We start from the raw sequence: 25,910 nt of genomic DNA on the forward strand, positions 1-25,910 counted from the left end.
TCAAGCCCAAGGAAGCTGCAAACGTTATTAACGATCGTTTTGGGAATAACAGGCGTGGGGACGTGGGGTGGAGAGGGACAACATATAAAAAGGCTGGCGAGAGAGGTACTATAGCTTCAGATCCTTCGCCTCATCGGCGAGCAATCGGATATGTCTCAAGCACGAGTCTACGCTGACGTCAACGTTCACCGTCCTAAGGATTATTGGGACTATGAAGCTCTTACCGTTCAATGGGGGTAAACACTCTTCTATTTACTCTTTACCTCCATAAACCCTAATTTCTCCCCCTGATTATGTTTTATTCCTTTTTCTCCATAATTGATTCTGAATGTTGTGTGTTTTTATTTGTAAAATCGTTTTTCTGGTTTATGATGATATGGAATGGATTGAGAACTTTTTAGTTTTTAGTTTAGCTTTTGGTAGGTTCATGTAGTTCCTTAGTCAATTCTGAATGGCTTTAGGCGTTAAGGCACTACTTAGGCAAAATAAGAACAACTGTGCTTTATGAGTTATTCCTTAATTAGGTTTGAATTCTTATTAATTTGGTGATGTAAAATTAAACTATTGATTCATTTTGGGTTAGCTAGAAAACCGTGAAGGCTCATATATGGCAATTCGCTAATAATAAACTTTCCTGCCTTTGATGTTTGCAAGTTTGGATAAATTTTGAGCTGCAGTATTTTGATGTGTTCTGTTTTATCTGTTTTCAGTGATCAGGATGACTATGAAGTTGTTCGGAAAGTGGGAAGAGGAAAATACAGTGAGGTCTTTGAAGGAGTAAATGTCACCAACAATGAGAAGTGCATCATCAAAATACTTAAACCCGTGAAAAAGAAGAAGGTGTACTCTATGTTAGCTTTCCAATTTCAAATTATGAATATTCTTTTTCCTCTCAATTGCCTCTCTATAAAGTTGTAGTATATACCTCAACAAAGGTTTTTTCGATGTGCCAAGTTGTGGTTATATACCTATATCTCAAGTCTCCTGTATCTAATGACATGTCATTGCATAATTGAAACCTACCCAATGTGATCCTTTATCTGTTTGCTTAATCTACTCATATTGGTGGTATCTGTATCCCTTTTTCTAACTGTATCTTGTTCTTACGAAACATTCTGTTACTTCTCTCTCCAAAAACTTCAAGCTTAAGCTTTTTCATTGATGCAGATAAAAAGGGAAATAAAAATACTTCAGAATCTTTGTGGAGGCCCAAATATTGTGAAACTCTATGATATTGTCAGAGACCAGCACTCAAAAACTCCAAGTTTGATTTTTGAATATGTGAACAGTACAGATTTCAAAGTCTTGTATCCGACACTGACTGATTATGACATCCGCTACTACATTTATGAGCTTCTCAAGGTATCCTCCATATTCTGTCATAGAGAGCTTATTTTACATCGTTTCTTCTTTTTGCTCACCTCTGTAACTCTGTTATGGGCTTGCTGTGAGAGGGGTTCTTGGTAGTCCTATAGAATAATGCCAAATTCATTGATGAAGGCCTTCATAAATGCAGGCATTGGATTATTGCCATTCACAAGGAATAATGCACAGAGATGTTAAACCTCACAATGTCATGATTGATCATGAATTAAGAAAACTTCGTTTGATTGATTGGGGTCTTGCTGAGTTTTATCATCCTGGTAAAGAGTACAATGTCAGAGTAGCCTCAAGGTAAGCTTCCCTTTCATTTATAGTTACATACTATTTGTGAGTACTTATTGGATTTATACTAGTATGTGCTTGATGATGAAAATTTTTATTCTATTTGGTGTTATTATTTTTCTTTTCTTTTTGCATAACTCAGGTACTTTAAGGGGCCTGAACTACTCGTGGATTTGCAAGACTATGATTATTCCTTGGACATGTGGAGTCTTGGCTGCATGTTTGCAGGAATGGTATGAGATTTGGTGTATAGAAACTCTCTTTTTAACGTCCAATGCAGCGTGAAATTTAATGTTCCTTAACCTGCAGATCTTTAGGAAAGAGCCATTCTTCTATGGCCATGACAACCATGATCAACTTGTTAAAATTGCAAAGGTATTAAGTTGTTGACTTTCCATTTGGTATTACCATTTGAATTAATTGCATGGCATATTGATCATTGCAGCTCGGAAAAGGCGAGGATGATACCCCCACCTTCTTACTAAATTTATTGCTTATTCTGTACATATCTGTACTTAATTGGCTGTTTAGTACCACAGACTAGATAACCCAATAATATTTGTCTGCTATTATTTTCTCTGCTTGCTCACCTGATAAATATTTTTTTTGGTGGTGCGGGTGATTTAATGCATTTATTTTGAAATTCCTAATAACTATTGGCAGAATTTGGATTCGGATTTATAATATTTTTTTCCTTGCAAGCCCAAGTTTGCTTATCTGAAATCACTATCATATATGATGCTGAGGCTAGTCATGGTTGTCCAAATGCATTATTTGACACTGCGAGTCCTTTGGGGAACAGGTGTTTCCTATAAATGTGCCTATAAAGTGTACTTGTAAAATTTTCAGGTTCTTGGCACAGACGAGTTAAATGCATATCTTAACAAATATCATCTGGAGCTTGATCCTCAACTTGATGCTCTGGTTGGAAGGTAGTCAGATCCTAACTTGTCATCTTTTGGAATTGCCTATTATTGATACAGTATGTTTTGGGTGTAATTTGGCAATTTGAAGCATAGCTTCATTCAAAGTTCTCTCTTAAGGATAAAAACTGTTGTAATTGGGTCAACCAAAATTAAGTTGTAAAATGAATTCCCATTTCCCAGCATAACCCATATTGAATTTTGAATTTTTCTCCCACAGGCACAGCAGGAAACCTTGGTCCCGATTTATTAATTCAGACAACCAGCATTTAGTTTCTCCAGAGGTTTGAAAAATTTTCCTATCCATAAAATTTTACTTCTCATAAATAACTTGTCTTTATAATGTGTTTGTTTCTAATTTGAATTGCACGTATCATGTGCACAGGCAATTGATTTCCTTGATAAGCTCCTTCGTTATGATCATCAAGACAGGCTTACAGCTAAAGAAGCTATGGTAATTTTTTATGGCTTAGTTTCCCCTTGTTTTTTTTTTCTTTTCTTTTTAATCATTCTGTGACAACCAATCTTTGAAATTAACAAAGTGGATGGTAATGAATTAAAGTTCAATCTATTGTGCTTTCTATGGCCTGGTGAGAGGGTGCCCAACCGTTTCCTTTTCTGTTTTTAGGCACATCCATACTTCTTCCAAGTGAGGGCAGCTGAAAACAGCAGGGTGCGTACACAGTAGCGATGGCCCCCTCTATATACAGGCATCATGATTATTTGTAATGGAGTTGCAAAGGCGCGTGTGTACATTGCTGTCACAATGTCTTGATCACAATTGGAACGACTTTTATGTAGTAATGAAACCGCATGGCTCATTTATTTCCCACCTGAGCAGATTGATGAAGCTAACTTTAATTTTTATGTTAGCATTCTTCAACTCCCATATCCATTCGTGGGCTGTATATTCTATCGTAAATGTTGAACTGTGAATGTCAGCTCGCATGGTCTTTTCAGTTTACTACTACACATAAAATAGCTAGCTTGTTGGCATCTCATCCGTGTAGTGTACTTGTTTGGGAATGCCTCGTTTACATTCAAGCTGCATGCCGTATGTTTCAGTGTGTAACATCGTACTTTGCTATGGAATTATGTTGTGAATCTGGTCTATTATATAGTTGATGATGATGATATCTGCTTGTTTGTTCTTCTCCTTCTTGTTTATTACTCAGTATTTCTTCTCTCTCATTGTGCTACCTTCCATTTTCCGGTGGCAATATTGCGGGTAAATGCATGAATTAATCCCCGGCATTGCCATACAGAAATGGAAGAGGGGAAAAGAAATGAGAAGGAAATAAGGAAAGCATACAGTAGCCATTGAAAGTGTGTTTGTGTATTTTCATGTCTCTAACTTTCCAGAAAGGTCTAAACTCTAAAGCATTATAGTTTCCACGTGGTCGAATCTTAGCTGTTTTAATTGGCAACAAAGGAAACCTCTCAGATACTACCCATTATAGCATAGTTTCCTGTAAACCTGAACCAGATTTGCCATTTGTACGTTTCAATGCTTCGGTAGGTAATGGGGCGGCTCCTCAGTCCTCAATGAGTCAATAAGTGATCAATGCCTCCTTCCATTTCACCTAAAACATTACCTAAAATTTTATTTTTATATATAAAAAAATGTTATGAATTCACATCTAATATCTTATTTCTCAACGTTCTTACTACAATTTTTTTTTCAATCTTTATATAAATTATATATATACTATCAAATTCACTCCTTTTCCAACTGTAAAATGGTAGCATGGAATAATTAAAGTCACCTATATATCTGGACTCCACTATTTTTTTTTTTTGGAGGGTGGGGGAGGGGGAGACCCAAGCTAGACAACTATTTATGTATTCAATTACTTGTATTAATTGTGTTTGGAAATGAAAGTGGTTTTCTCCCATATTCACCTAACCCTATTCCATTTCCCTTTTGCCTTATAAATACCCTTGCAACTCAACTCTCATACATATAATTCAATCCCATATATACTTGCATTACCAATTTGCCACCTTCTACTTACCATCTTCCTCAATCTTTAGTACTATATATAATTTCCGCTTGTTTAATTACTACATATATAAATATAGCCACTTCATGTTTGTAAAAATGAAGGTAGTTTTTGCAGCATTGCTTCTTGCCACGCTTGTTCTTACTTCATCTTTCATCAACCCCACCCATGCTGATTCAGGTAATCCATCACCTTAATTAATTTCCACTTTGATTCCTTAATCATATGAACAGAATTTTACTTGAGACTGAACACATTATTTAATTGTTATTAATTATATTTTCTTAATTTGTTTGGAAATATTATATAGATTTTTGCGATTCCAAGTGCAAGGTGAGGTGCTCAAAGGCAGGGATGATGGACAGATGCTTAAAGTACTGTGGACTATGCTGTGAGGAATGCAACTGCGTGCCTTCAGGGACCTATGGGAACAAGGACGAGTGCCCTTGTTACAGGGACAAGAAGAACTCTAAGGGCAACCCTAAATGCCCTTAATTCACCCTTAAAACCATCTTAGCCCTGCCCTTCAATTCATCCACGCCGCCTCATAAAAAAAAAACATAACATCGTACCACAACGAAATATAATATAATATCATCATATGTATTTATATTTTGATTTCAAAGGATGTGTTGTTGTAATATAATAATAACATGGCAGGGCTGAAATTATTAATGTATATTTTGTTTACATATACGTATGTTTGATCAAACCACAACGCAGAACCACTTGATCCATGAAAAGAAAAGAAAAGAAAAGAAAAAATTCCAACCAGGCACAGCTAAGCAGAATAATTTAAAGTTTATTCTAAATCGATGACAAAATTTCTGTATCTGAATCAATTGTTGCATGTCATGTCGATCGAGAATAAAGCTTAAAGTACATTGGAGGTAGGCCCTCTTTTGGAATCAACCATGAACCATTGGCAATATATAGGTTTAATTTGCAACTTGATCTCCTAGTTTAATGTCCCAAATTAAAGATTCTTAATACAAGAAAATGACAAATGAAATGGCCCTACGCTCAACAATGAGATTCAGATCTGAGAAAGAGTGGTCACCATCTCAGATCGGGGAGAACATTTAGCAACGAGAGGGGTAAGTTTAGCAGCAATGAATCCACTGCTATCAGTCTTGTCAATCGTCTCCTTGCTAGGGTTTTCCCAGTCAAAGCATTGTAACAGTAACCCTAACGCCAATTCAACGACCCGAATCGCCAGATTTTCGCCCGGGCAGCTCCTCCTGCCCGATCCAAACGGCATGAATTTGAAGGCGTGATCTTTGCTGCTTTTAAAGCTTTCGAATCTCTCCGGGTTGAAGGTTTCAGGATCCTCCCATACCTTGGGGTCACGCTGAATTCCCCACGCGTTCACTAACACGATGGTCCCTTTTGGCACGCGGTAGCCTCCCACGTGGCACTCCTCCCCAGAGAAATGTGGGACCAGGAGCGGCGCCGCCGGCTGCAACCGTAAGGTCTCGTTCACGATGCACCGGATGTATGGGAGTTTGCCCATGTCGGATTCCTCTACCAGGCGGGTGTGTCCAACTTGTAGGTCAATTTCGGCTTTCGCCTTCTTCATGATTCTTGGATTCTCCAGCAGGTATGAGAAGGCCCACTCTAACGTTGTCGCTGAGGTTTCAGATCCTGCATGAAGTAGGACCTGCAAGTGGAAAAGTAATCGGCTCGGCTCGCACACATGAGAGACATATAATATATAAACATAAATTTACAGTTCAACTATCAGTTTAGACTTTTAGTTAAGATGGAATACATGCTTCAATTGTTACATCATATCATACCATGAAAGAGATGAGATGAAGAGATTTAGTATTTGTTTGCTTACATACAAGAGGCTGATGATGATTTCATCTGAATAGTAATCAGCGTCAGTTTCCTGGAGACCTAATAAAACTTCCAATATTGTCTTACTATTCTTTCCTCCATTCTCCCCAGCGCCATTGCTCTTCGTTTTCTGGCGATGTTGCTCTATTATATTATGCATGAATTGATTCCTCCTCTCCTGCATTTTCTTCATCTCCTTCACAATTCCTTTGTATCCAATCCACTTCAGCACAGGGAAGTAATCCAAAACGCCGCTCTGAATAACCAGCCTTGTGGTTTCATCTCCAATTTCTTTGTACAGCTTGGCTTCATCCGCGTTCTCCACTTTCTCCCCAAAAAACCTTTTCCCAGTAACCATCCGCGTGATGACGTTGAACGTGTAATCATAAACCGCAGATTTCACTTCCACCATGTTGTCTGAAGTATTCTGGGAGGATCTGAAGAGCCTGCGGATGAGAGATTTGGCTTCATCGGTTCGAATCTCGGATAAAACCTGAATCCTGTGGGCCGATAAAACTTCGATGGTTGAAAGTTTCCGGAGATTTCTCCAGTGCTCGCCATAAGAGGACCAAGCAAGGCTGGTGTATTCATACCCAAAGATCTTCCCACCGAGAAACTTGGGCCGGTTCGCAAGAACGACATCGTTTTTGGTAAAACATTCCTCGGCCGCCGAGGGAGATGAAACGAGGAGGACAGGGCGAGAGCCGAACCTGAGCAAGAGAACGGGGCCGTACCTGTTTGAGATTTTGATCAGAGCTCGGTGGAAAGGTTGGCTCAAGAGATGGAAATGGCCGATGATTGGCAAGGCGGGGAAAGGGCTGGGCGGATGATTTCTAAGCTTGTGGAAGAAATGGTAACTGATAACATAAAAGGCTAAGAACAAAAATGGAGCGCAGAGGATTTGCAGGGCGTCCATGGCGGATCTCTCTAATAATTTCTCAGCTTACGTTTATTTTGTTGGGCGTAAGAAGAGATTTATTCGATTAAACAATGGGAAATTATTGCAGCCGTCTGAATAAATTAAAGCACCGGGCTTCTGTCTCCATATGCTTCCAAGTATGTCCGGATAAGGATAAGAACACAATCGAATCAACTTAGTTGACCTGTTCTCATCTGCCCTGTTTTTCTATATCAGAGAGAAAGCTGCCATTTTTCTTCTGCTGAACGCCATTGATGAATTGGTGGTGTTATATCATAAGCCTGATTTTCGATTGGTAATTGAAAGACTGTTGGCTTTTGAGGGCTTTTCGGTATCGGTCCAACACAATTCCTCATCCACCGTGTTTTTCTCCACAATTTTTTGTTTTGTTCCCCAAAGGGGTGACAACAATGGGAAGTGATAAATACACTTTAATGGAGTAAATATCTTGATTTTATTGGAAGAGAATTGAAAGAGTGTAATAAAAATTATGGTTCATATTTTTTTTTAATGAATCAAAGATTGACAGGTAAATATGGGATAGAAAATTGAGTAGAATGCCAGAATTTGTGTAATATTTATTCAACAACCATTGAGGGGCCAGGGCCAGGGGTAGTCAGGTGCTCGGACTCCGGCTTAGTCTCGGGACTAGAGCATTTAGCATGGACGGTAGAAGAAGGTTGAAAATTGGGGTGGAATCATATTGACAGTTACAAAGTTAACAGCAATTTTCGTTTCTTAATTAATTTTTTAATTGGTAGAGCCTTGTTTAATGCCTTAATTATGATAGAAGAGTTATACTAGGATAGTCCTTTATTTTTACTTCATCGCGTGGCAAGGTTAAGTTATTTTCGCTTGTATTGGGAGAATGGCAATTAAGTGGGTCACAAGGTTTAGTTTGAGAAGAAAGATTACGAATTGAGTCTTACCACTAATATTGTAGAGACAAATTCTCACACAAGTTGCTTCCACTTTGTCGTTGGTAAGACTCGATCTAATTTTTCTTTCCGAATTTCACTCATATAGCCATTAAATTAAAATTTATAACTAGTAGTAAGAACACACTTTTATTTCTTTATGGTTTTGTCGGAACCGTATCTATCATAAATCGGGTATAAAAGTACATAACAGTGGTAGAGAATAGTAGTTATTGTTCGAAGCGCTATGCCCAAAATGGTATGTACAAAGCCTGAAATACTGGCCCAAATAAGGCAAAGCTATAACCCAAAAAGGAGACTATAAATAATAATGCTGCTACTAGAAATGGAACCATGGTGTATGGGTTGAAGGTTAGGACCACAATCCACTAAGCCATGAGTGTTGTAATGATCCAATAGGTGATGTCTAAAGAGCGGCATCAAACACCTTATATAATGTTGAAGACCTTCTGGTTGCGAGGCTCGACACTCTGAGTTGTTGTCCAACACTAACTACTAACACAATTTGTTAACTGCTAATTGTCAAACAAGGCCAAGATCTTCATTGCTACTAATTGGGGTTTTGACTATGCAATTCACATAGCATGTCTCTATAAACTCATGTACAACACTTAAGATCCAATTTTTTAAAAAAGTGTCATTTGTTAGCTAGGGTCTTTATATCTTTGGCCAACGTTACTCATATTAAATATAGCATTTGTAAGTTGTAACTGTCGTTTTTTTTTTTGGAAATGCTTTTAACTGTCTTGATGACCATTATTTTACTGTTAAGAATTGCTAATTAAAATCAATTTGTATCAAATGGGCTAAAGTGTATTAAACTTCAGAGAAATTAGGGGAAGAGAAACTTGGGTTGTTTTTCAAGGCTTAAGGCTTGTATGGATCAATGGGTAGTTGGGTACAAGCTACTTCATTCTAAGTAGCTGATGCCATTGTTGCATTTTTTATTTGACTTGATCGGAGTGTAATAATTTTTTAAGTTCTCTATTGGCTCACGTTCAATCATTTTGATGGATGATAATTTAGATATTATTTACTTAATTTAAAAAAAAGATATTATCTACTCTAACCATATTCATATGATGGTGATTGGTGCAGTTAATTTCATTTGGGATTATCCGAGTATAGTGATTTTGTTACGTTCAGATTGATCAATTGTGATGCTTTGACTTTTAAACTGTTATCATTTGTGATCTAAGTTAACCACTTATGGTCCTTCCAGAAGGAAATTGAAAGACATAAGTGGTTAATTTGGACCATGAATAATAACAATTTGAAAGTTAAAGGACCATGAATAATAAAAAAAAAATATTTATAGTTAAATAATTTTAAAATAAAGAATCACTAAAGACATAATTATATAGAGTGAACAAGTTTGACTTTTGTTCTAATTTTATTTTAAATGTGAAGACGTCATAGCTTAGCAATCTTATCTTATCACTTGAAGTCTTTCATTTTACAATATTCTATACCATTCTCAGGAGAGAGGGGATTTCAGTGTTAGTCTCTGATTCTTCCATGAGAGCATAGTTCAGTTTTTGTCCGCATTTTTATTGGTTGATTATTAACTACTACGTACATTTTTACAAGTACATAGAAAAGTAGACCCTTCTTCAAAACTATTACAGAGCAATTATTTAGGTACACTAATACTAGAGCTCTTAGCAAAAGACATGTGAGCCACCATGCTTTTAGATCTTCTAGACTCCAGTCTGAGAAAGCAGATGGGCGACGAAAGGTCGCGTCTTGCAGATCGCCGTCAACGGCGAAGCTTTGGGCATAGTTAATCCAATTCCTTCAGTCAAATCCACCATTTCACTGCCAATTCTTTCCCAATCAAAGCATTGGATCAACGATCCCAAAGAAAGCCCAACCATACGCAACGCCAGGCCTTCTCCGGGGCAGCTTCTCCTTCCAGATCCAAAAGGCATCATCTTGTACCCATCTCTCATCACTCCTTCTAAGCCTTGAAACCTCTCCGGCCTGAACTTTTCCGGGTCTTCCCAGTTCTTGGGGTCTCTTTGGATAGAGTACACGTTGATCATCAGCATTGTGCCCGCGGGGACACGGTAGCCGGCGACGGTGCACTCTTCTGAGGACTCGTGGGGGATTAACAGAGGGCCAACAGGGTACATTCTCATTGTTTCCTTGATTATACAGTTCAGGTAAGGGAGATTGGCCAAATCTGACTCCTCCAGTAGCCGCTCCTGTCCGACCCGCTCGTCAATCTCCCTTTGCACCTTCTTCAAGACTTTTGGGTGGTTTAGCAGAAGTGATAGCCCCCACTCCAGAGTCCCGGATGATGTATCTGTTCCCGCTGCTAACATAACCTGTACAAAGAAGACAAGATTTACGGGATTCAGTAATCTAATTAGGTTGTTACAAATAATATATTTTAAGTATTACTGACTCTATATTATAATGTAATATTTATTATAACTGACCGACATGAGGCCTCTGATAATTTCATCCTGGTAATATTCAGGTTCGTTTTCTTGGAGTGTGAGCAGCACTCGAACAAATGATTTCTTCTTTTTCTTATCCTTCCCTGCAGGCTCTGTAGAATCCCCAGAACTGATGTTTTCTGCAATTTGTTTCCGGCACTCTTCGATCAAGTCCTGCAAAAAAGCGTCTCTATTCCGTTGCACATTCACAAACCTCTTCTCCAAGCTCCGGAACACCGTCTTCAACGACGGCACGAAGTCTCCCACGTTGCTTGCCCCACTGATGGCTAAAATCTCCGTGAGGATCTCCCTGAACCGGTTCGCCTCTTTCAGATCCTCCACGTTCTCGCCGAAATACCGTTTCCCGGCGATCATCCTCATCATGAGGTTCAACATCAGCTCGAAAAACACGGTCTTCATTTCCACCGGAGCTCCGGCTTTGGAGGATGAATCGAGCTTTCTTATCATGAAATTCACCTCGTCGGCGCGAATGTCGTGGAGCATCTGGAGGCGATGAGTGGAGAGGATTTCGATGGCGGCGATTCTGCGGAGGTTCCGCCAGTGGTCGTTGTAGGAGGTCCACGCTAGGGAAGTGTAGTTGCAGCCGATGTACTTTCCGGCCATCAGACGGGGCCGGTTTGCGAAAACGACGTCGTGCTTCGACAGACACTCCTCCGCCGCGGAAGGGGAGGAGACCAACAGGACTTTCCGGGAGCCGAACTCGAGCAGGAGGACGGGGCCATAGCGGTTGGAGATATTGGTCAAGGCTCGGTGGAGAGGCTTCTTAAAGAGGTAGAGATGACCGAGGAGGGGGAGAGTGAGGAACGGCGCCGGTGGGTGGTTCTTGAATTTCCGGTGAAAGTGTTTGGAGATTAGGTACAAGGATAAGAAGAGGACAAGATACAAGAATGGATTAAGAATGTAATCCATGGATAGGCTCCAAGATTTTTGGTGGGAGTGATCAAGTGTTGGGCTGAAATGGTTGGGACATAATCAGGGAAATTTATATACATTTTTTTTTAATGAAAAATGGTAAATGTATTTTATGGAGTATAACTTTAAATAAGTGTTTTAATTTTATTATAAAACAAAATGAATATTAAGCAATCAAAACATGATACATTTACCAATTGAGTTAATTATAGAAATGATTTATTGATTATAGTAAAATTATCAATTTGGTACTTGATTTTTTTTTTTTTATCAATTAAGTCTCTCAACTTTAAAAATTTTAATCAATTTGGTCATATGTTTGTTTTGTCGTTAGACATCCGTTAACTCGAAATCAAATTGGTAATTAACTTTTCGCAAAAAATGGTTCATGTGATGATCGAAATGGTCACTTGACTGTAGAAAAATTATCAATTTAGTCCCAAGTTAATAGATTTCTAACAACAAAACAAACAGAAAATCAAATTTGTTAAGATTTTTAAAGTTGAGTGACTTAATTGGTCAAAAAAATTGTCAATAATCAAATCAGTAATTTCGCTATAGTTAAGGGACCATTTCGAAAATTAATTCAATTACTTTTTTTGGCATTCACAAATCACGACTTTAGTTTGCGTGTTAGGGAGTTAATACCCGGCTTGGTCCGTCCAATATTAGAATTTTACCATTTTAGTATTTGACTTCTAAACTTGTTCAATTTCATCTTCTGCAACTTATAACCAAAATGGTCATAATCAATACTATTTTAGTTTAGACAAAAGATTATTAGACAATCAAAGCATGACATATAGTATTAATTTCAGTGGGGTAGCTCAAGTGGCAAGTGAGTTCTCTTTGTGAGGAAGAATTTCGGGAAAATCCGGGTTCAATTCCCACAAGTGACAATTCCTCCTGGGTGGACCCCGGACCGTTAAGCGAACGGAGAGAAAGACCCCCCGGACCGTTAAGCGAACGGAGAGAAAGACCCGCTAAATTAAAATAGCGGTGTTGGAAATGTTATCCCAATCTAGAAGACATAATGGTCCCAGAATAAAACAAAAAAAAAATCAAAATCATCTATTCAAGGTAGGAAATTTCCACAGGCTTGGAGGAAAACAAAAACTTTTACCTATCAACTTGGACCAAGGATAGTCTAATGATCATATAAATTGAAAAGTAAGATATGCTACTATTTACTCTCATTAGATTGATTAGTCCATCAGATTCAACTTATCTTTAATGTTACATCTATTTACTCTTACTAAATATTTAATTTTTATTAAATAAGAAGGAAAGAAAATGAACAAAAATCATGATTCACTCTTTTTTATTAGATAATCAAAGTATGACATATAGTATGAAATAGAAAAATAAAATATGCAATACGAATTCATATAATAGTATTTTTTTTTTAAATAGTCATTTCTGGTTTAGGTAATTTCTTTTTTCCTTTCAAAACATTTACATTAGAGTGAATGAGTAATCACGGTAACTTCATTTACCCATTAAATATAAGGAAAAATATCAGCTACCAAAACCAATCATCTTTGCCGTGTGAACTTCCGTCCAAGTCTTCCGTCTTTGTCTTGCTTATTACTGCAGGTATCAAATTTCCAACATCATAATGCCTTTGTTTTTTTCGTCCAATTTTCCATGCTCCACCCACCTCAAAAGGACAAAATACTTTTTCCTTTTTAAGGATTAATATTTGATGCACCGCCGGTGTATGAATGCTATACACCAGCGGTAAATGAGAAAATGACACGTCATTAGAAAACAAAGTCAATATTAACCGGATCCTTTTTTGTAAAATATTTAAAACTTTTATTTTATTAGAAAACTCTTTTATTCCCAATTAACAAAATATATCTAGTTTCCTAAACATATTTATTACTTAATTATTATATATCTAATTTCCTAAACATTTTCAATTATTAGATACATTATTAATGTATCACACGCATTGTTTTTAATAATGTATATAATTAGGAACAATTAATAATGTATCTAGTAATTGAATTGATACATTATTAATTGTTTCCAAACAATTTATATATGATTGTATCTAGTAATTGAAAACAGTACGTGTGATACATTATTAATTGTTTTCAAACAATTTATATATATTAATCACACGTACGACCAAACATTAATTTTATTTAAATCTCTTAATTAACATTAAATTAGTATTAATGTTATAAACAATGTTGTCTGAACACATATTATAATTATATTAGGTGTACCTAGGGTATTCACTGTCGAATACAATGACAATCTCCTCTCTGAATAGTAAGCACTTCTAATGGGTGAAACAACTGACCTAGAAATATAAGTTCGATATAAATTGTGCCAAAGAGTTTATCTAGGTTCTAACAAGTTTGAAATTTTTCCAATACTCATATAGATCTAAATTAAAGTATTTTGAAAGTTCAACCATAAACGAGCAAATTGTCATTTTGGTCCACTGATTATAGGGGTCCTCTTAATTGCAGTCCACGACTTTAAAAAGTATTAATTGCATACCATGACTATTCAATTTTTGTCAATTTTGGCCACTCCGGCTAAATTACCAGCCAAATTCGCCGGAAAATCCTAAACCCTAAAATAATGATGGGTATTTTAGTAATTTCACATGTTTGTTCTTCCCACTGAACAGCTCCGCCGGTGAGTAAACCCACCGCCCCCCACCCGTCGGAATAAGAAGAACAGCACGGAATCTCCGTTGGGACTTGACGCCAAATCTGGCTGGTGTGGGTAGAAAATGTCGGCGCTTTTCGACCCCAAAGTCGGCGACCCATCGTTCAGAAACGAAAGCTGGTCCTGCAGCTGAAACTCGTCGATCAAATCCACCTCCCCCGCCGCCGCCGCCGACGCGGCGGAGTTCATGGAACTAATTCCATTACCACTAAGACTGGGACTAACTAACCCCTCCGGGCTCTGAAACTCCGAGAAACTCAAATTATCCCAAGAATTAGAAGCATTGGACTGAGTATTTATACTGAGCGGGGACGGAAGATTAACCCCGCCGCCGCCGAGAAAGGAAGCTAAATATGAAAGCAAGAAGCTGATGAATAGGAAATAAAGCGAACAAGAAAAGCTCTTACTCCCTACTCTCTTATTGTCATTTTTTTCCAAATTGAAATACCCAAAAACCAAAAAGTTGGGATTAAAACAAGTACAGATTACCCATTGAAGACCCCTGCACACAATCTTACACCTTTGACCAGAAAAAGAAACAAATTTTTGTCATAAATCTCCTAAGAAAAACAAAGAAGAACCAGAGACCATAACAACCCCTTTTTCTTCAATTTTCTTTCTCAAAACACTTGCATAATTTTTTGCAGGCTCTTTCAAGTTCCAACAAGAAGGAGGGGGCTATGGAACTTACTACAAAAGCCAAACCACCGCCTCCTCCTTTGTATGCAGTGGTGGTAGCAAAAGCAGCAGCCTGCACAAGTAGCAGTTTGACAGCAACAGCAGCAGCACAACCCCCATCAAATGCGTGGTTCGCCGGAGAAGAAGATCGGAGAAAAATTGGTTCACCGGAAGAATATAAAGATGTGAAATGATTAAAATGCCCTCATTATTTTAAATTCCGGCGACATTTGGCCGGCAATTTGGCCGGAGTGACCAAAATTGATAAAAATTGAATAGTTATGGTATGGAATTAACACTTTTGAAAATCGTGGCCTGCAATTAACAAGACCCCTATAGTCAGTGGACCAAAATGACAATTTACTCACCATAAACTCTTCTACATCTTTACTGAGATGAGATGTTGTATACTAACGCAATTTATTTATTTTGTCTGGACGAAAATAAAATCTATTATAAGTTTGGAAATCTAATTTTCTAATACATTATATAGCACATAACTGACAAGCAGAAAATCAGAAATATGCAAATATGTGACACAAAATACTCCGTATAGCGTGCAGTCTTCAAGCCGTCTGAGAAAGAAGACCGGCGACGAAAGGTCGTGCCTTGCAGTTGGCCGTCAACGGCGTAGCTTTGGGCATGCTTAATCCAGTTCCTTCAGTCATATCCACCATTTCACCGCCGATTCTTTCCCAGTCAAAGCATTGGATCAACGACCCCAAAGACAGCCCAACCATACGCAACCCCAGTGATTCTCCAGGGCAGCTTCTCCTTCCAGACCCAAAAGGCATCATCTTGTACCCATCTCTCGTCACTCCTTCTGAGCCTTCAAACCTCTCCGGCCTGAACTTTTCCGGCTCGTCCCAGTTCTTGGGGTCTCTTTGGATGGAGTACAAGTTGACCATCAGCATTGTGCCGGCGGGGATACGGTAGCCGGCGACGGTACACTCTTCTGAGGATTCGTGGGGGATTAACAGAGGGCCAACAGGGTACATTCTCATTGTTTCCTTGAGTATGCAGTTTAGGTAAGGGAGGTTGGCTAAATCTGACTCCTCGAGTAGCCGCTCGTGTCCGACCCGTTCGTCAATCTCCATTTGCGCCTTCTTCAAGACTTGTGGGTGGTTTAGCAGAAGTGATAGGCCCCACTCCATAGTCCCGGATGATGTATCTGTTCCCGCTGCTAACATCACCTGTGCATTGAAAGAACCAGTCAGACTAAAGTGTTATGAGATGCATCAGATCGTCACCCCTGCTGGGTGGTTGTAGCGTCACTGTCTGCGACTCTGCATTATACACAAAGTGCACATGTAAATTATTAATTAATTCTTTATTTTCTAAATCAGCGGCGCCTTTTTCTCCAAAGGTAAACGCATCCTTCACAATTCATCCCATTTGCGTCCCCAATCAGATCTGATCCGTAAGAGTGGGCGGAGACAGCGCGTGGTCAACTTGTTTGGTAAGTTTTTTATTTTTATTTTTTTTTGACTCTGATACAATGTAGTATTGTTCATAGCTACTTTCTTAACCTTAACCTACTGAAGCATAAGGAGTCAACATTGCCTCCACTGAGACTCGAACTCACTCCCATCATCCATGTGAGAGTGAGAGTAATACAAAGCTTATAATTACAAGATTACCAATTTAAATCTCAGCGTTCTTAATTTGAATCAACCAGTTATAAACAATTAAGCTGATTTACCTTTTTATTATATTTATTGACTAATGTCAAGGACTCAAGTGACCTCAAATTTATAATCCTATGATTAATATGGTCCTGTTTGGTAAATAATCAACCTATCAGTCAATTTTGGCTTATTTGACCACTATTAATCGTAAGTTAATAAGCTTTTTGTAACTCCAAAAATACTAAAATTCAAAAGGCTACTCAAAGCAGCCTTTTCAATTAGCTTTTTGAGAAAAGAAATTATACCAAACAGCTATCAGCTAACAGCTAATTTATCAAATAACTTTCTACAATCAGCTAATGTTATCAATAAATCATACATTCTAACCCAAACAGCCAACTCAATCAGCTAAGTGGCTATGTGTTTTTTAATAAAGGTACCCAATATGAAGTTAAATGCAAACAACTTACCAGCATGAGGCTCCTGATAATTTCATCCTTGTAATATTCGGGTTCGTTTTCTTGAAGTGACAGTAGCACTTCAACGAATGATTTCTTCTTCCCGGCCGACTCCGTACGGCGATCGCCGTCGTTTTCCATTCTTTTCCGGCAGTCTTTGATCATGTCCTGCATGAAACTATCTCGCCTGTGCTGCAACTCCACCAAACTGTTCTCCAACTCCTTGAACACCCCCTTCAACGCCGGCACGAAGTCGCCGACATTGGTTGCCCCGCCGAGGCGGAAAGTGTCCGTTACGATCGCCCTGAACCGCTTCGCCTCCTCGATATCCTCCACGTTCTCGCCGTAATACCTTTTCCCGGCGATCATCCTCATCATCACGTTCAACGTGAGCTCGAAAAAATAGCTCTTCATTTCGACATGCGAATCCGCTTGGCAAACCTCGTGCACCTTTCTCACCATGGAATTCACCTCGTCCGCGCGGATCTCGTGGAGCATCTGGAGGCGATGCGTGGACAGGATTTCGAGGGCCACGATTTTGCGGAGGTTCCGCCAGTGATCGCCGTAGGAGGACCACGCTAGGGAGGTGTAGTTGTAGCCTATGTGCTTTCCGGCCATGAGGTGCGGCCGGTTCGCGAAAACGATGTCGTTTCTCGACAGACACTCCTCGGCGGCGGAAGGGGAGGCGACCAGGAGAACTTTCCGGGAGCCGAACTCGAGGAGGAGAACCGGGCCATGGCGGCTGGAGATATTGTCCAAGGCGCGGTGGAGAGGTTTCTTAAAGAGGTATAGATGGCCGAGGAGGGGGAGAGTGAGGAACGGCGCCGGTGGGTGGTTCTTGAATTTCCGGTGAAAGTGTTTGGAGATTAGGTACAAGGGAAAGAGGAGGGCAAGGTACAATAATGGGTTGAGGAAATCCATTGAATGTTGTATCGTGGATGGACATAAATGCGGTCTGATCAAGCTTTATATATTTTGGGACAGCCACACATGAGAGATGAGATCAAATTCATAATCTAATATATTATTTACCTCACGCCACAATTTAATATAATTTGTTGTGGTACTACGAAAGCAATGAGATCAAGAAAATATTTTAGCTACATATTACAGATTAGTCAAACGATGCGGCTTTACCTTCTCTTTCACTCTGCCTTGATGGTGTTGTGTCTTCCACTAGTTGCGCAGTTGTTACGCACCTTAACGAGGGTTGATAGAGATAAATTGGGTTTACCATTTTTTTTGGCAAATAAAATTGGATTTACCATTAAGTCAATGGTATATAGAATTATGCATAGTGATTGAGGTGCTGCACTTTAAATTTATAAAATCAGATAATTTAAATTTGATTTTTGTAACGTTAGAGTTGACTTTTCAAATTGAGTTGGGGTCGAGATTGGGATGAGATTTTTTATGATTTTTTTAATGAGTATAGGATCTCATAATTAATTAGATGGAGTTGGGATATCTCTGTACCAAATGTCAATTAGAAAAAAATATGTTATATATTATATAATCTTTTATAGAAGTGATCATATCTGTCTAGAAGGTCATATATATCTAGAAGGGAATGGGCACAAATGGACCGCAGGGGACCAAACCTCCGAGGAATCTTCAAAGAAAAAGCCTTAGTCCAAGTCGTCCTACCATTTGGGTCTTTGTCTTGCTTTTTATATACTTCATGTGAATAGTATGTCAAGTCACAAACACACTTTCCAACCATGTTTTCCAAAAATATCAATATGATATTTTCCAATTGAAATGTTTCTCCTAAAATTTTCTTTTTATGATGTGCTTAATTAAATTAATCGACTCCACATATTTTTTTATTAAATATTAAAATAAGGAAAAATTACATTGTTTGTCCCTAAATTATAGGGTAATTGTCTTTCGTCCCTAAACTTTTTGTCCCTAAGTTATCATTAGTGTTGCACTTTTCGTTTCTTTATTAATAAAATATTAGGGATGACATTGCAATTTTAGTATAACTCTGGACGAAAAGTGCAGTGTCAATGATAACTTATGAACGAATTGAAAAGTGTAATTTCCCTTAAAATGATTAAATAGATTATGCAAAGTTAAAAAGAGAAATAATGAAAAATTTTGAAGAGGAGTGTGTAGACGTGTAATGTTACTTCTTTTTTTTCATTATATATATATGTGTGTCTGTGAATCTATAATTATTGTTTATCTTTCAATAGTGACTGAGTAGAGTATGGAAAAATATTAGGTGTCCGATCAATTAAATAGGCCCAATTCACCGTTTAATGAGCAATTTAGGCCCATATATTAAGCTAAAAATGAATTTGTATTATATTAAAAATTGGAATTTATTTAAAAATAATGAACCTAAATAGAGTTTATGAGTCTATAATATATTAAAAATGAACATATAATGTATTAAAAATACACATGTAATACGCAACTTATAAATCTGTAGTATATTTAAAATGAACATACAAAAATAGTTAATGAACTTATAGTTTAATGTGATTTTTTGAATATATATAATTAGTTTACTGTTACCAAATTCAAACAAAACAAATTAAAATCAACAACAAAAAATAAAAATAAAAAATCGGAAGGAAGCCAAATTAGCGAAACTATGTTGTTTTTGTCAGAACTCCATCGTCCATATTACCTTGTGGACTCCGAGGTTTATAGGATATAATTAATGACTGTAATTCAAGTGGTCACACTTGTACAATAATTTTGGGAAAGGCAATATTGCAAAGCTAATGGCTAAAACCCAATACGAGAACAACACCTGGAAAGAGGGCCAAGAGACTTATATGCTCACTGCCCAAGCCCAAGTGGCCAACACCTGAAAATTATTCCGTGGAACCGAGAACCTTGCAAGTGAATTGTTACACAATTTACATATTAAATATTTATAATTTACCTTTTAAAAATTCACAATTTGTATACTAGGAATACATAATGTTAAATATATGTAATTAATTACTTTGTTTTGTATTCAGAAGTTCCTTTCAAATACTGCAGTTAATTCCAATACTAAAAATAAACAATTTAATTTTTTGAAAATTTAGTACAAATGTTATGTGTTTTGAGTTGGAAACACAATTTACATTCTGAAACTTCACAACTCTAATATTTAAAATACACAATCAGGATCCACATTGCAAAGTGCACCTTGGTCCATGATATAACAAATGTCCAACACCATCCCAATCTAGGAGAAACATGTGACATGTGATTACAGATGAGAAAGCAGGCTGGTCATATTCGGTCTTGGCCGACATTTAGCCAGCAAAGGATAAACTCTGGGCATGGTTAACCCAGGCCCTTCACTCATATCCACAAGCTCTTCGCCATCTCTCTCCCATTCAAAGCACTGAATCAAAGTTCCCAACACCAATCCCGCAACGTGCATTGCCATGTTCTCCCCAGGACACCCTCTTCTCCCATACCCAAACGGCATCAGCTTAAACCCATCACGCTGCCCTTCCATTCCCAAGAATCTCTCTGGCATGAACTTTTGTGGCTCCTCCCATAGCCTCGGATCGTTCTGTATAGCCCATAAGTTTACTAGCAGCATTGTCCCTTTTGGCACCCGAAATCCTTCAATAACAAAGTCCTCTGAGGACTCATGGGGAACCAGGACTGGAGCTACTGGGTACATTCTTAGCGTTTCGTTTATAATTCCATGCAGATATGGAAGTTTGGGCAGATCTGATTCTTCAATGAGGGTTGATGATCCGCCCGTTTGGATGTCGATTTCGATTTGAGCCCTTTTTAGTGCTTCTCGATTGTTTAGCAAGAGTGACAGCGCCCATTCCATTGTTGCCGCTGTAGTGTCGGTCCCTGCGGATAACATTACCTGCAGATATAAAATATTATCCATTATTTCTGCAACCACAAGATAAGATATATAGCGTTGAATTCTTTGTTTAGCAAACATTTCAATCCTACTATCAGTTTAGACTTTTAGGTGAGATGAAGCACCTACTTTAATTTGGTATTAGAGTCAAAGTTTTTCAAATTTGACTTACCTGGCACATGCCTTTTATGATTTCGTCTGTGTAATATTCAGGTTCTGAATCTTGGAGAGACAGGAGAACATCAATCATCGTCTTGTTTCTCCGATCATCGGAACAACATGATCTCCTTGTTTGCTTATGCTCTTCGATCAATTCTTGCATAAAACTGTCTCTTTTCTCCTTCAACACCCTGAGCTTGTCTTCAACCCTGTTCAGCCTAAACCACTTAACAATCGGCACAAAGTCGCCGATATTAGTAGCTCCGCTCACCTGAAAAGTCTCAGCCACAATCGCTCTAAACCTCTTGGCTTGCTCCAACTCCTCTGCAGATCCTCCACAGAATCTCTTCCCAGCAATCATCACCATCAAGATGTTCAAAGTCAGCTCAAAGAACGCCGATTTCATATCCACCGCTCGATTCCCAGAGTCTCTATGAAGCCGTTTGATCAGCGAACGGACCTCATCTCTGCGTATATCAGGAAACGCTTGAATCCGGTGAGCGGACAAGACCTCCGTGGAAGCAATCCGTCTTAGGTTGCGCCAGTGGGGGCCGTACGAGGCCCACACAAGCGTCGTGTAATCGTAGCCGAGGTATTTCCCGGCAAGCAACCTGGGACGGTTGGCGAGCACAACATCGTTCTTGGTGAAACATTGCTCCACAGCCGATGGGGAAGAAACTAGCAGAACAGGGCGCGACCCGAATTTCAGGAATAGCACCGGACCATGTTTGTGGGAGATGTTGGCTAAAGTACGATGAAGTGGTTTCTTGATTAGATAAAGATGGCCTATTAGAGGTAAAGAGATGGAAGGGGATGGTGGGAGGTTTTGGAATTTGGTTAGGAAATGAGTGGTGAGGAAATAGAGAAAAGCAAAAAGTAAGAAACAGAGTGAGATATCCATGAATTGAAGATAAATGTGAAATATGATATGGTAATGGGAATACTTTATAATTATGTGACAGAGTTTAAAGATATACAGACAAGGAGCCGAACTGAGAATTTGATGCCAGCATAGAAAATAACCTTATCTCTTGCTTCTAGCAATTGAACCTATACCTAAGCTTCTAAAGCCATTGCATGGGTTTGGATTGTGCTTTTGTACGTTTCAGCATATATGGTATCAGTGCCAACGGTGTTAAAATTTCAGAACCATAATACTGTGGAAAATGAAATTAAGAGATCAAAAATATAAAACAAAAATGAAGAATAAGAATTATGTGGTTTGGTAGAGAGTCTACATCTATGAGAGTGAAGGATATCAAATATTTTATTAATTGTTATGATAAAATATTTTAGGGTTACAAATATAATGGTACATTTTAGGAAATTATCCATGTACTCCGTACTATATTGTGTAGCATGGACTCTCACACTCTTAACCCACCCTACGAACTCGATCACGCGTTCAAACCGTGGATTTGTTAGTTTCACTCCTTCAACTTCACTATGTTTTAGCATATGTCATCTTCTAGTTTAGTAATATATAAGACATACACAACAAATTAAAATACTTAATAACTAAACTAATTAGTTACTTTAATCTTGATATTATCCTCTCCAAAATTTTAGCATCTTTTTACAAGAAACAGTATAAGATTCCAATTTTCCAATCAAAGTTTTTGGAATTATTACTTTATTATGATATTTTACAAACCTTATGAGGACACTAATCAACAAGCGTTTGTAGTCCAATGGTTAGGATAATTGCCTTCCAAGCAATAGACCCGGGTTCGACTCCCGGCAAACGCATTAAACATTTTAGACAGGTTACGGTATTACTTTATTTATTTTTGTGTACTAATCTTCAAATCAAGCAATGCAAAAGCAAATTTGTTTTCAGAGGCTATAGCTTATTGCGTCAGCCCATACTATTAGTTTATTAGTCTTTTTCTTTTTTCTTTTTTCTTTTTGAAAACATTAGTCTATTTATTTCACGTAGTTTTGTTTTTGCATTTTGAAAATGCTTTATGCCTTTATCACACAAATTTATTGGAACTTTATGAAACATTTTAGTATTGTTTCCATACTTTTAATAAATTTTAAAATACATTTATTGAAATGAAACTAATAATCCATTAGTATTTATGCATATTTTAAAAAATATAAATAAATAAATAACTATATATATAGTTATTTATTTATTTACATATCTTATATTTGTTCATGCTACATATTTTGTATTTTAGTAGATAGGTATATATTACAAGATATTTATAACTTTTCATAGCATAAAATATATATTTTTTATAAAATAAAATCAAGGTAATGATGGAAAGGATCTGGTGAAAATAAAAATGTGTTAGTGGAATTAAATATGATGTTAATTTGTACATTATGATTTATATTTGGCAAAAACTTGTGTGAGACCGTCTCACCATGAGACGGGTTGGGTCAAAATGCAAATGTAACACTTATATGCACAAATGTCATACTTATATGCTCAAATGTGATACTAATCGGGAATAAAATTTTTGTTACTTATAAGGGTAAATGTAATACTTTTAAGGGAAAATATAATACTTTTACATTTCGATTTAAAAGTATTACATTTTTCCACAAAAGTATTATATTTGCCCTTATAAGTAAGGGGCACTTGTCAACATTACTTATTATGAAAAATGTATTACTTTTTCTCTAATAAATAACAAAAATTGTATTCTTGATTAGTGTTATATTTGAGCATATAAGTATGACATTTGCATAGTGCTTTGACCCGACCCGACCCGACTCACGAATAAGGATCCGTGAAACGGTCTCACACAAGTGTGCTAATTTGTACACTCACATATTATTTATAATTTTACCTTTATTTGTTTTTCTTTCCATCCTAAGTTGTTAATGTTGTTAAATAATACCATTAATTATAATACATTGGATATTGTGTTTTTTTATTGTTCACTTACAAATTAATTAATAACTTGTAATGCATTATTTATTTATATTGTATTTTTATAATATTTTTCATAATACTTAAAAGGTCAAATAATTTTACATTTATTTTGATTACATAATCCAACCATTGTTTTTGTTTTTTTAGACATTGCACATGTTTATAATTAGCAACTAATAATAAAATAATATTTGTGTTATCTATACTATATATAAAACCAATTTCCTCCTCCCAAATTTTCCCCCCAAAACTTAGGGGTATTTTGGTAAAATCATTTATTTTATTTATTTATTATTTTATTAATTATCCATCCTATAATATTATTATGGTAATATATGATAATGATAATATGATAATATGGTAATATTGTTAATATTAATGGGTGATGGGTGATTGGTGATATATAATTGATAATTGATAATATGGTATATGGTATTATTCTTAATATTAATATATTAATATATAATATATTAATATATACTAATATTAATTAATTAATTGGTGATTATTTTAAAAAAGAATAATTAATTGGTGATTGGTGATTAGTGATATGGTAATATTGTTATATATTAATATTTATATTTATATAGATTGATATTGATATTAATTAATTAATTGGTGATTAGTGATATGATAATCTATATCTATATCTATATATATTTATATAATTGACATGTAATTAAATATATTAGAATGAAAAAATTATATAATATTGTAGTAAAATTTTTACATGTCAATCATCTACATTTACATAAAATTAAAATTAATTATACTTTCCTTTTGAAAAATCTTCCATATTATGTTTATCCTCCACTATATAATGATGAGAAATGACTCTTCTCTCACAACGTACCAATATCTGTGCTCTCACTATTAGTTAGAGATCTATAATCTGTAATTTTACGAAGTCGAATATCGAACTTTAACAAGCGTAGAATTGTTATGGTATGCGGTATGATTTAATTTTTAGTTGATTCATTCTGCATGTTGGAGATCCTTATGGTGTAGTCTGCATTCCATAGAGTATTTTGTAGTACTGTGATTTAGTTTGATTTTAACAACTCAATATGCTTTAATTTTTGCTGATAAGGTTTCAAGTAGCTAGGCCAATTTTGCCATGAGCGTATCACGTATGTAAAATTACAATTTTCAAAGTAATTGTAGTGAACAATCAAATGTTTTCTATAATTATATATTTTAATCACATTACTTTGATTGGTAATTTCTAATTGAAAAACATTGTATTGTAACTTTGTATTACAAGATTTTGAATGATAATACCTTATTTAACTATCCATCTTTTTAGTTGTACTGTGCAAAATAACTAGCAATCTACGGATGCTCATCTATATATTGTAGAATTTGCAATCTTGATCTTCCCCATTTACGGATGCTTATGTAATTTGGTAAAAATGGTGGTTACTATACTTGAATAAATCCTCAATTATTCATTCCAATTATTCGTTTTACCATTCCAATTCTTCATTTTATAAAAAATGGTGCATTGGAAGCTAAACATGGGTCATTGTATCATTGATTGTTGATTCCAATTATTATTAATCTTTATCATTAATTGCACAATACTAATGCACACTTATTAGTTAAAAAATGGTGATTACTATACTTGAATAAATGAAATAATAATATTAAATTTTGTAGCCTCGATTTAAAATCTATTATGTTAATATAATAATAATAATAATAATAATAATAATAATAATAATAATAATATAATACTCCGTAGTAATAATAATCTAAAATTCTTAATATAATTTTCCTAATAATAATAATAATAATATAATAATAATCCATAACTCTTAATATAAGTTTGTAACTAAATTTTCCTATTAAATTTGTTTATAAAGGTAATTATAAATATAGAAGAAAGTCCTATGATA

General features: G+C 36.5%; 6 protein-coding genes and 1 non-coding gene across 7 annotated transcripts; 3 read left to right on the forward strand and 4 right to left on the reverse strand.

The window, feature by feature from the left end:
• The first annotated feature begins 50 nt into the window (after window positions 1–50).
• LOC116022565 (casein kinase II subunit alpha-2) lies at window positions 51–3,734 on the forward strand. The gene is made up of 10 exons (XM_031263321.1): window positions 51–236; window positions 711–840; window positions 1,168–1,362; window positions 1,517–1,674; window positions 1,808–1,898; window positions 1,975–2,040; window positions 2,515–2,597; window positions 2,809–2,872; window positions 2,974–3,042; window positions 3,217–3,734. Exons 1-10 carry the CDS (start codon window positions 151–153, stop codon window positions 3,274–3,276), a joined length of 1,002 nt encoding a protein of 333 aa, XP_031119181.1. The 5' UTR covers window positions 51–150; the 3' UTR covers window positions 3,277–3,734.
• A 731-nt stretch (window positions 3,735–4,465) lies between these two features.
• On the forward strand, window positions 4,466–5,270 carry LOC116022854 (peamaclein-like). The gene is made up of 2 exons (XM_031263743.1): window positions 4,466–4,771; window positions 4,902–5,270. Exons 1-2 carry the CDS (start codon window positions 4,678–4,680, stop codon window positions 5,084–5,086), a joined length of 279 nt encoding a protein of 92 aa, XP_031119603.1. The 5' UTR covers window positions 4,466–4,677; the 3' UTR covers window positions 5,087–5,270.
• Window positions 5,271–5,373: 103 nt separating this feature from the next.
• LOC116022289 (cytochrome P450 81Q32-like) lies at window positions 5,374–7,740 on the reverse strand. The gene is made up of 2 exons (XM_031262928.1): window positions 6,435–7,740; window positions 5,374–6,251 (listed from the first exon to the last, which is right to left on the reverse strand). Exons 1-2 carry the CDS (start codon window positions 7,347–7,349, stop codon window positions 5,628–5,630), a joined length of 1,539 nt encoding a protein of 512 aa, XP_031118788.1. The 5' UTR covers window positions 7,350–7,740; the 3' UTR covers window positions 5,374–5,627.
• A 2,080-nt stretch (window positions 7,741–9,820) lies between these two features.
• On the reverse strand, window positions 9,821–11,695 carry LOC116022271 (cytochrome P450 81Q32-like). Its single transcript, XM_031262906.1, has 2 exons — window positions 10,735–11,695; window positions 9,821–10,620 (listed from the first exon to the last, which is right to left on the reverse strand). The coding sequence occupies exons 1-2, from the start codon at window positions 11,662–11,664 to the stop codon at window positions 9,991–9,993; spliced, it is 1,560 nt and encodes a 519-aa protein (XP_031118766.1). The 5' UTR covers window positions 11,665–11,695; the 3' UTR covers window positions 9,821–9,990.
• A 3,744-nt stretch (window positions 11,696–15,439) lies between these two features.
• On the reverse strand, window positions 15,440–18,110 carry LOC116022299 (cytochrome P450 81Q32-like). The gene is made up of 2 exons (XM_031262940.1): window positions 17,135–18,110; window positions 15,440–16,229 (listed from the first exon to the last, which is right to left on the reverse strand). The coding sequence occupies exons 1-2, from the start codon at window positions 18,041–18,043 to the stop codon at window positions 15,603–15,605; spliced, it is 1,536 nt and encodes a 511-aa protein (XP_031118800.1). The 5' UTR covers window positions 18,044–18,110; the 3' UTR covers window positions 15,440–15,602.
• A 2,088-nt stretch (window positions 18,111–20,198) lies between these two features.
• LOC116022306 (cytochrome P450 81Q32-like) lies at window positions 20,199–22,163 on the reverse strand. Its single transcript, XM_031262953.1, has 2 exons — window positions 21,136–22,163; window positions 20,199–20,963 (listed from the first exon to the last, which is right to left on the reverse strand). The coding sequence occupies exons 1-2, from the start codon at window positions 22,021–22,023 to the stop codon at window positions 20,340–20,342; spliced, it is 1,512 nt and encodes a 503-aa protein (XP_031118813.1). The 5' UTR covers window positions 22,024–22,163; the 3' UTR covers window positions 20,199–20,339.
• Window positions 22,164–22,799: 636 nt separating this feature from the next.
• TRNAG-UCC lies at window positions 22,800–22,871 on the forward strand. Its single transcript has one exon. It is a non-coding gene; the product is annotated as a tRNA-Gly (tRNA).
• Window positions 22,872–25,910: the final 3,039 nt, after the last annotated feature.

This window comes from Ipomoea triloba, chromosome 1 (assembly GCF_003576645.1).
Source record: "Ipomoea triloba cultivar NCNSP0323 chromosome 1, ASM357664v1".
Lineage (NCBI taxonomy): Eukaryota > Viridiplantae > Streptophyta > Magnoliopsida > Solanales > Convolvulaceae > Ipomoea > Ipomoea triloba.

Coding starts and splice junctions, on each gene's coding strand:
- LOC116022565 (XM_031263321.1), top strand. CDS start 151: ATGTCTCAAGCACGAGTCTACGCTGACGTCAACGTTCACCGTCCTAAG. Junction 841..1,167: donor AACCCGTGAAAAAGAAGAAG/GTGTACTCTATG, acceptor TCATTGATGCAG/ATAAAAAGGGAAATAAAAAT. Junction 1,899..1,974: donor GCTGCATGTTTGCAGGAATG/GTATGAGATTTG, acceptor CTTAACCTGCAG/ATCTTTAGGAAAGAGCCATT.
- LOC116022854 (XM_031263743.1), top strand. CDS start 4,678: ATGTTTGTAAAAATGAAGGTAGTTTTTGCAGCATTGCTTCTTGCCACG. Junction 4,772..4,901: donor CCCCACCCATGCTGATTCAG/GTAATCCATCAC, acceptor AATATTATATAG/ATTTTTGCGATTCCAAGTGC.
- LOC116022289 (XM_031262928.1), bottom strand. CDS start 7,349: ATGGACGCCCTGCAAATCCTCTGCGCTCCATTTTTGTTCTTAGCCTTT. Junction 6,252..6,434: donor TCATCATCAGCCTCTTGTAT/GTAAGCAAACAA, acceptor TTCCACTTGCAG/GTCCTACTTCATGCAGGATC.
- LOC116022271 (XM_031262906.1), bottom strand. CDS start 11,664: ATGGATTACATTCTTAATCCATTCTTGTATCTTGTCCTCTTCTTATCC. Junction 10,621..10,734: donor TTATCAGAGGCCTCATGTCG/GTCAGTTATAAT, acceptor TTCTTTGTACAG/GTTATGTTAGCAGCGGGAAC.
- LOC116022299 (XM_031262940.1), bottom strand. CDS start 18,043: ATGGATTTCCTCAACCCATTATTGTACCTTGCCCTCCTCTTTCCCTTG. Junction 16,230..17,134: donor TTATCAGGAGCCTCATGCTG/GTAAGTTGTTTG, acceptor TTCAATGCACAG/GTGATGTTAGCAGCGGGAAC.
- LOC116022306 (XM_031262953.1), bottom strand. CDS start 22,023: ATGGATATCTCACTCTGTTTCTTACTTTTTGCTTTTCTCTATTTCCTC. Junction 20,964..21,135: donor TCATAAAAGGCATGTGCCAG/GTAAGTCAAATT, acceptor TTATATCTGCAG/GTAATGTTATCCGCAGGGAC.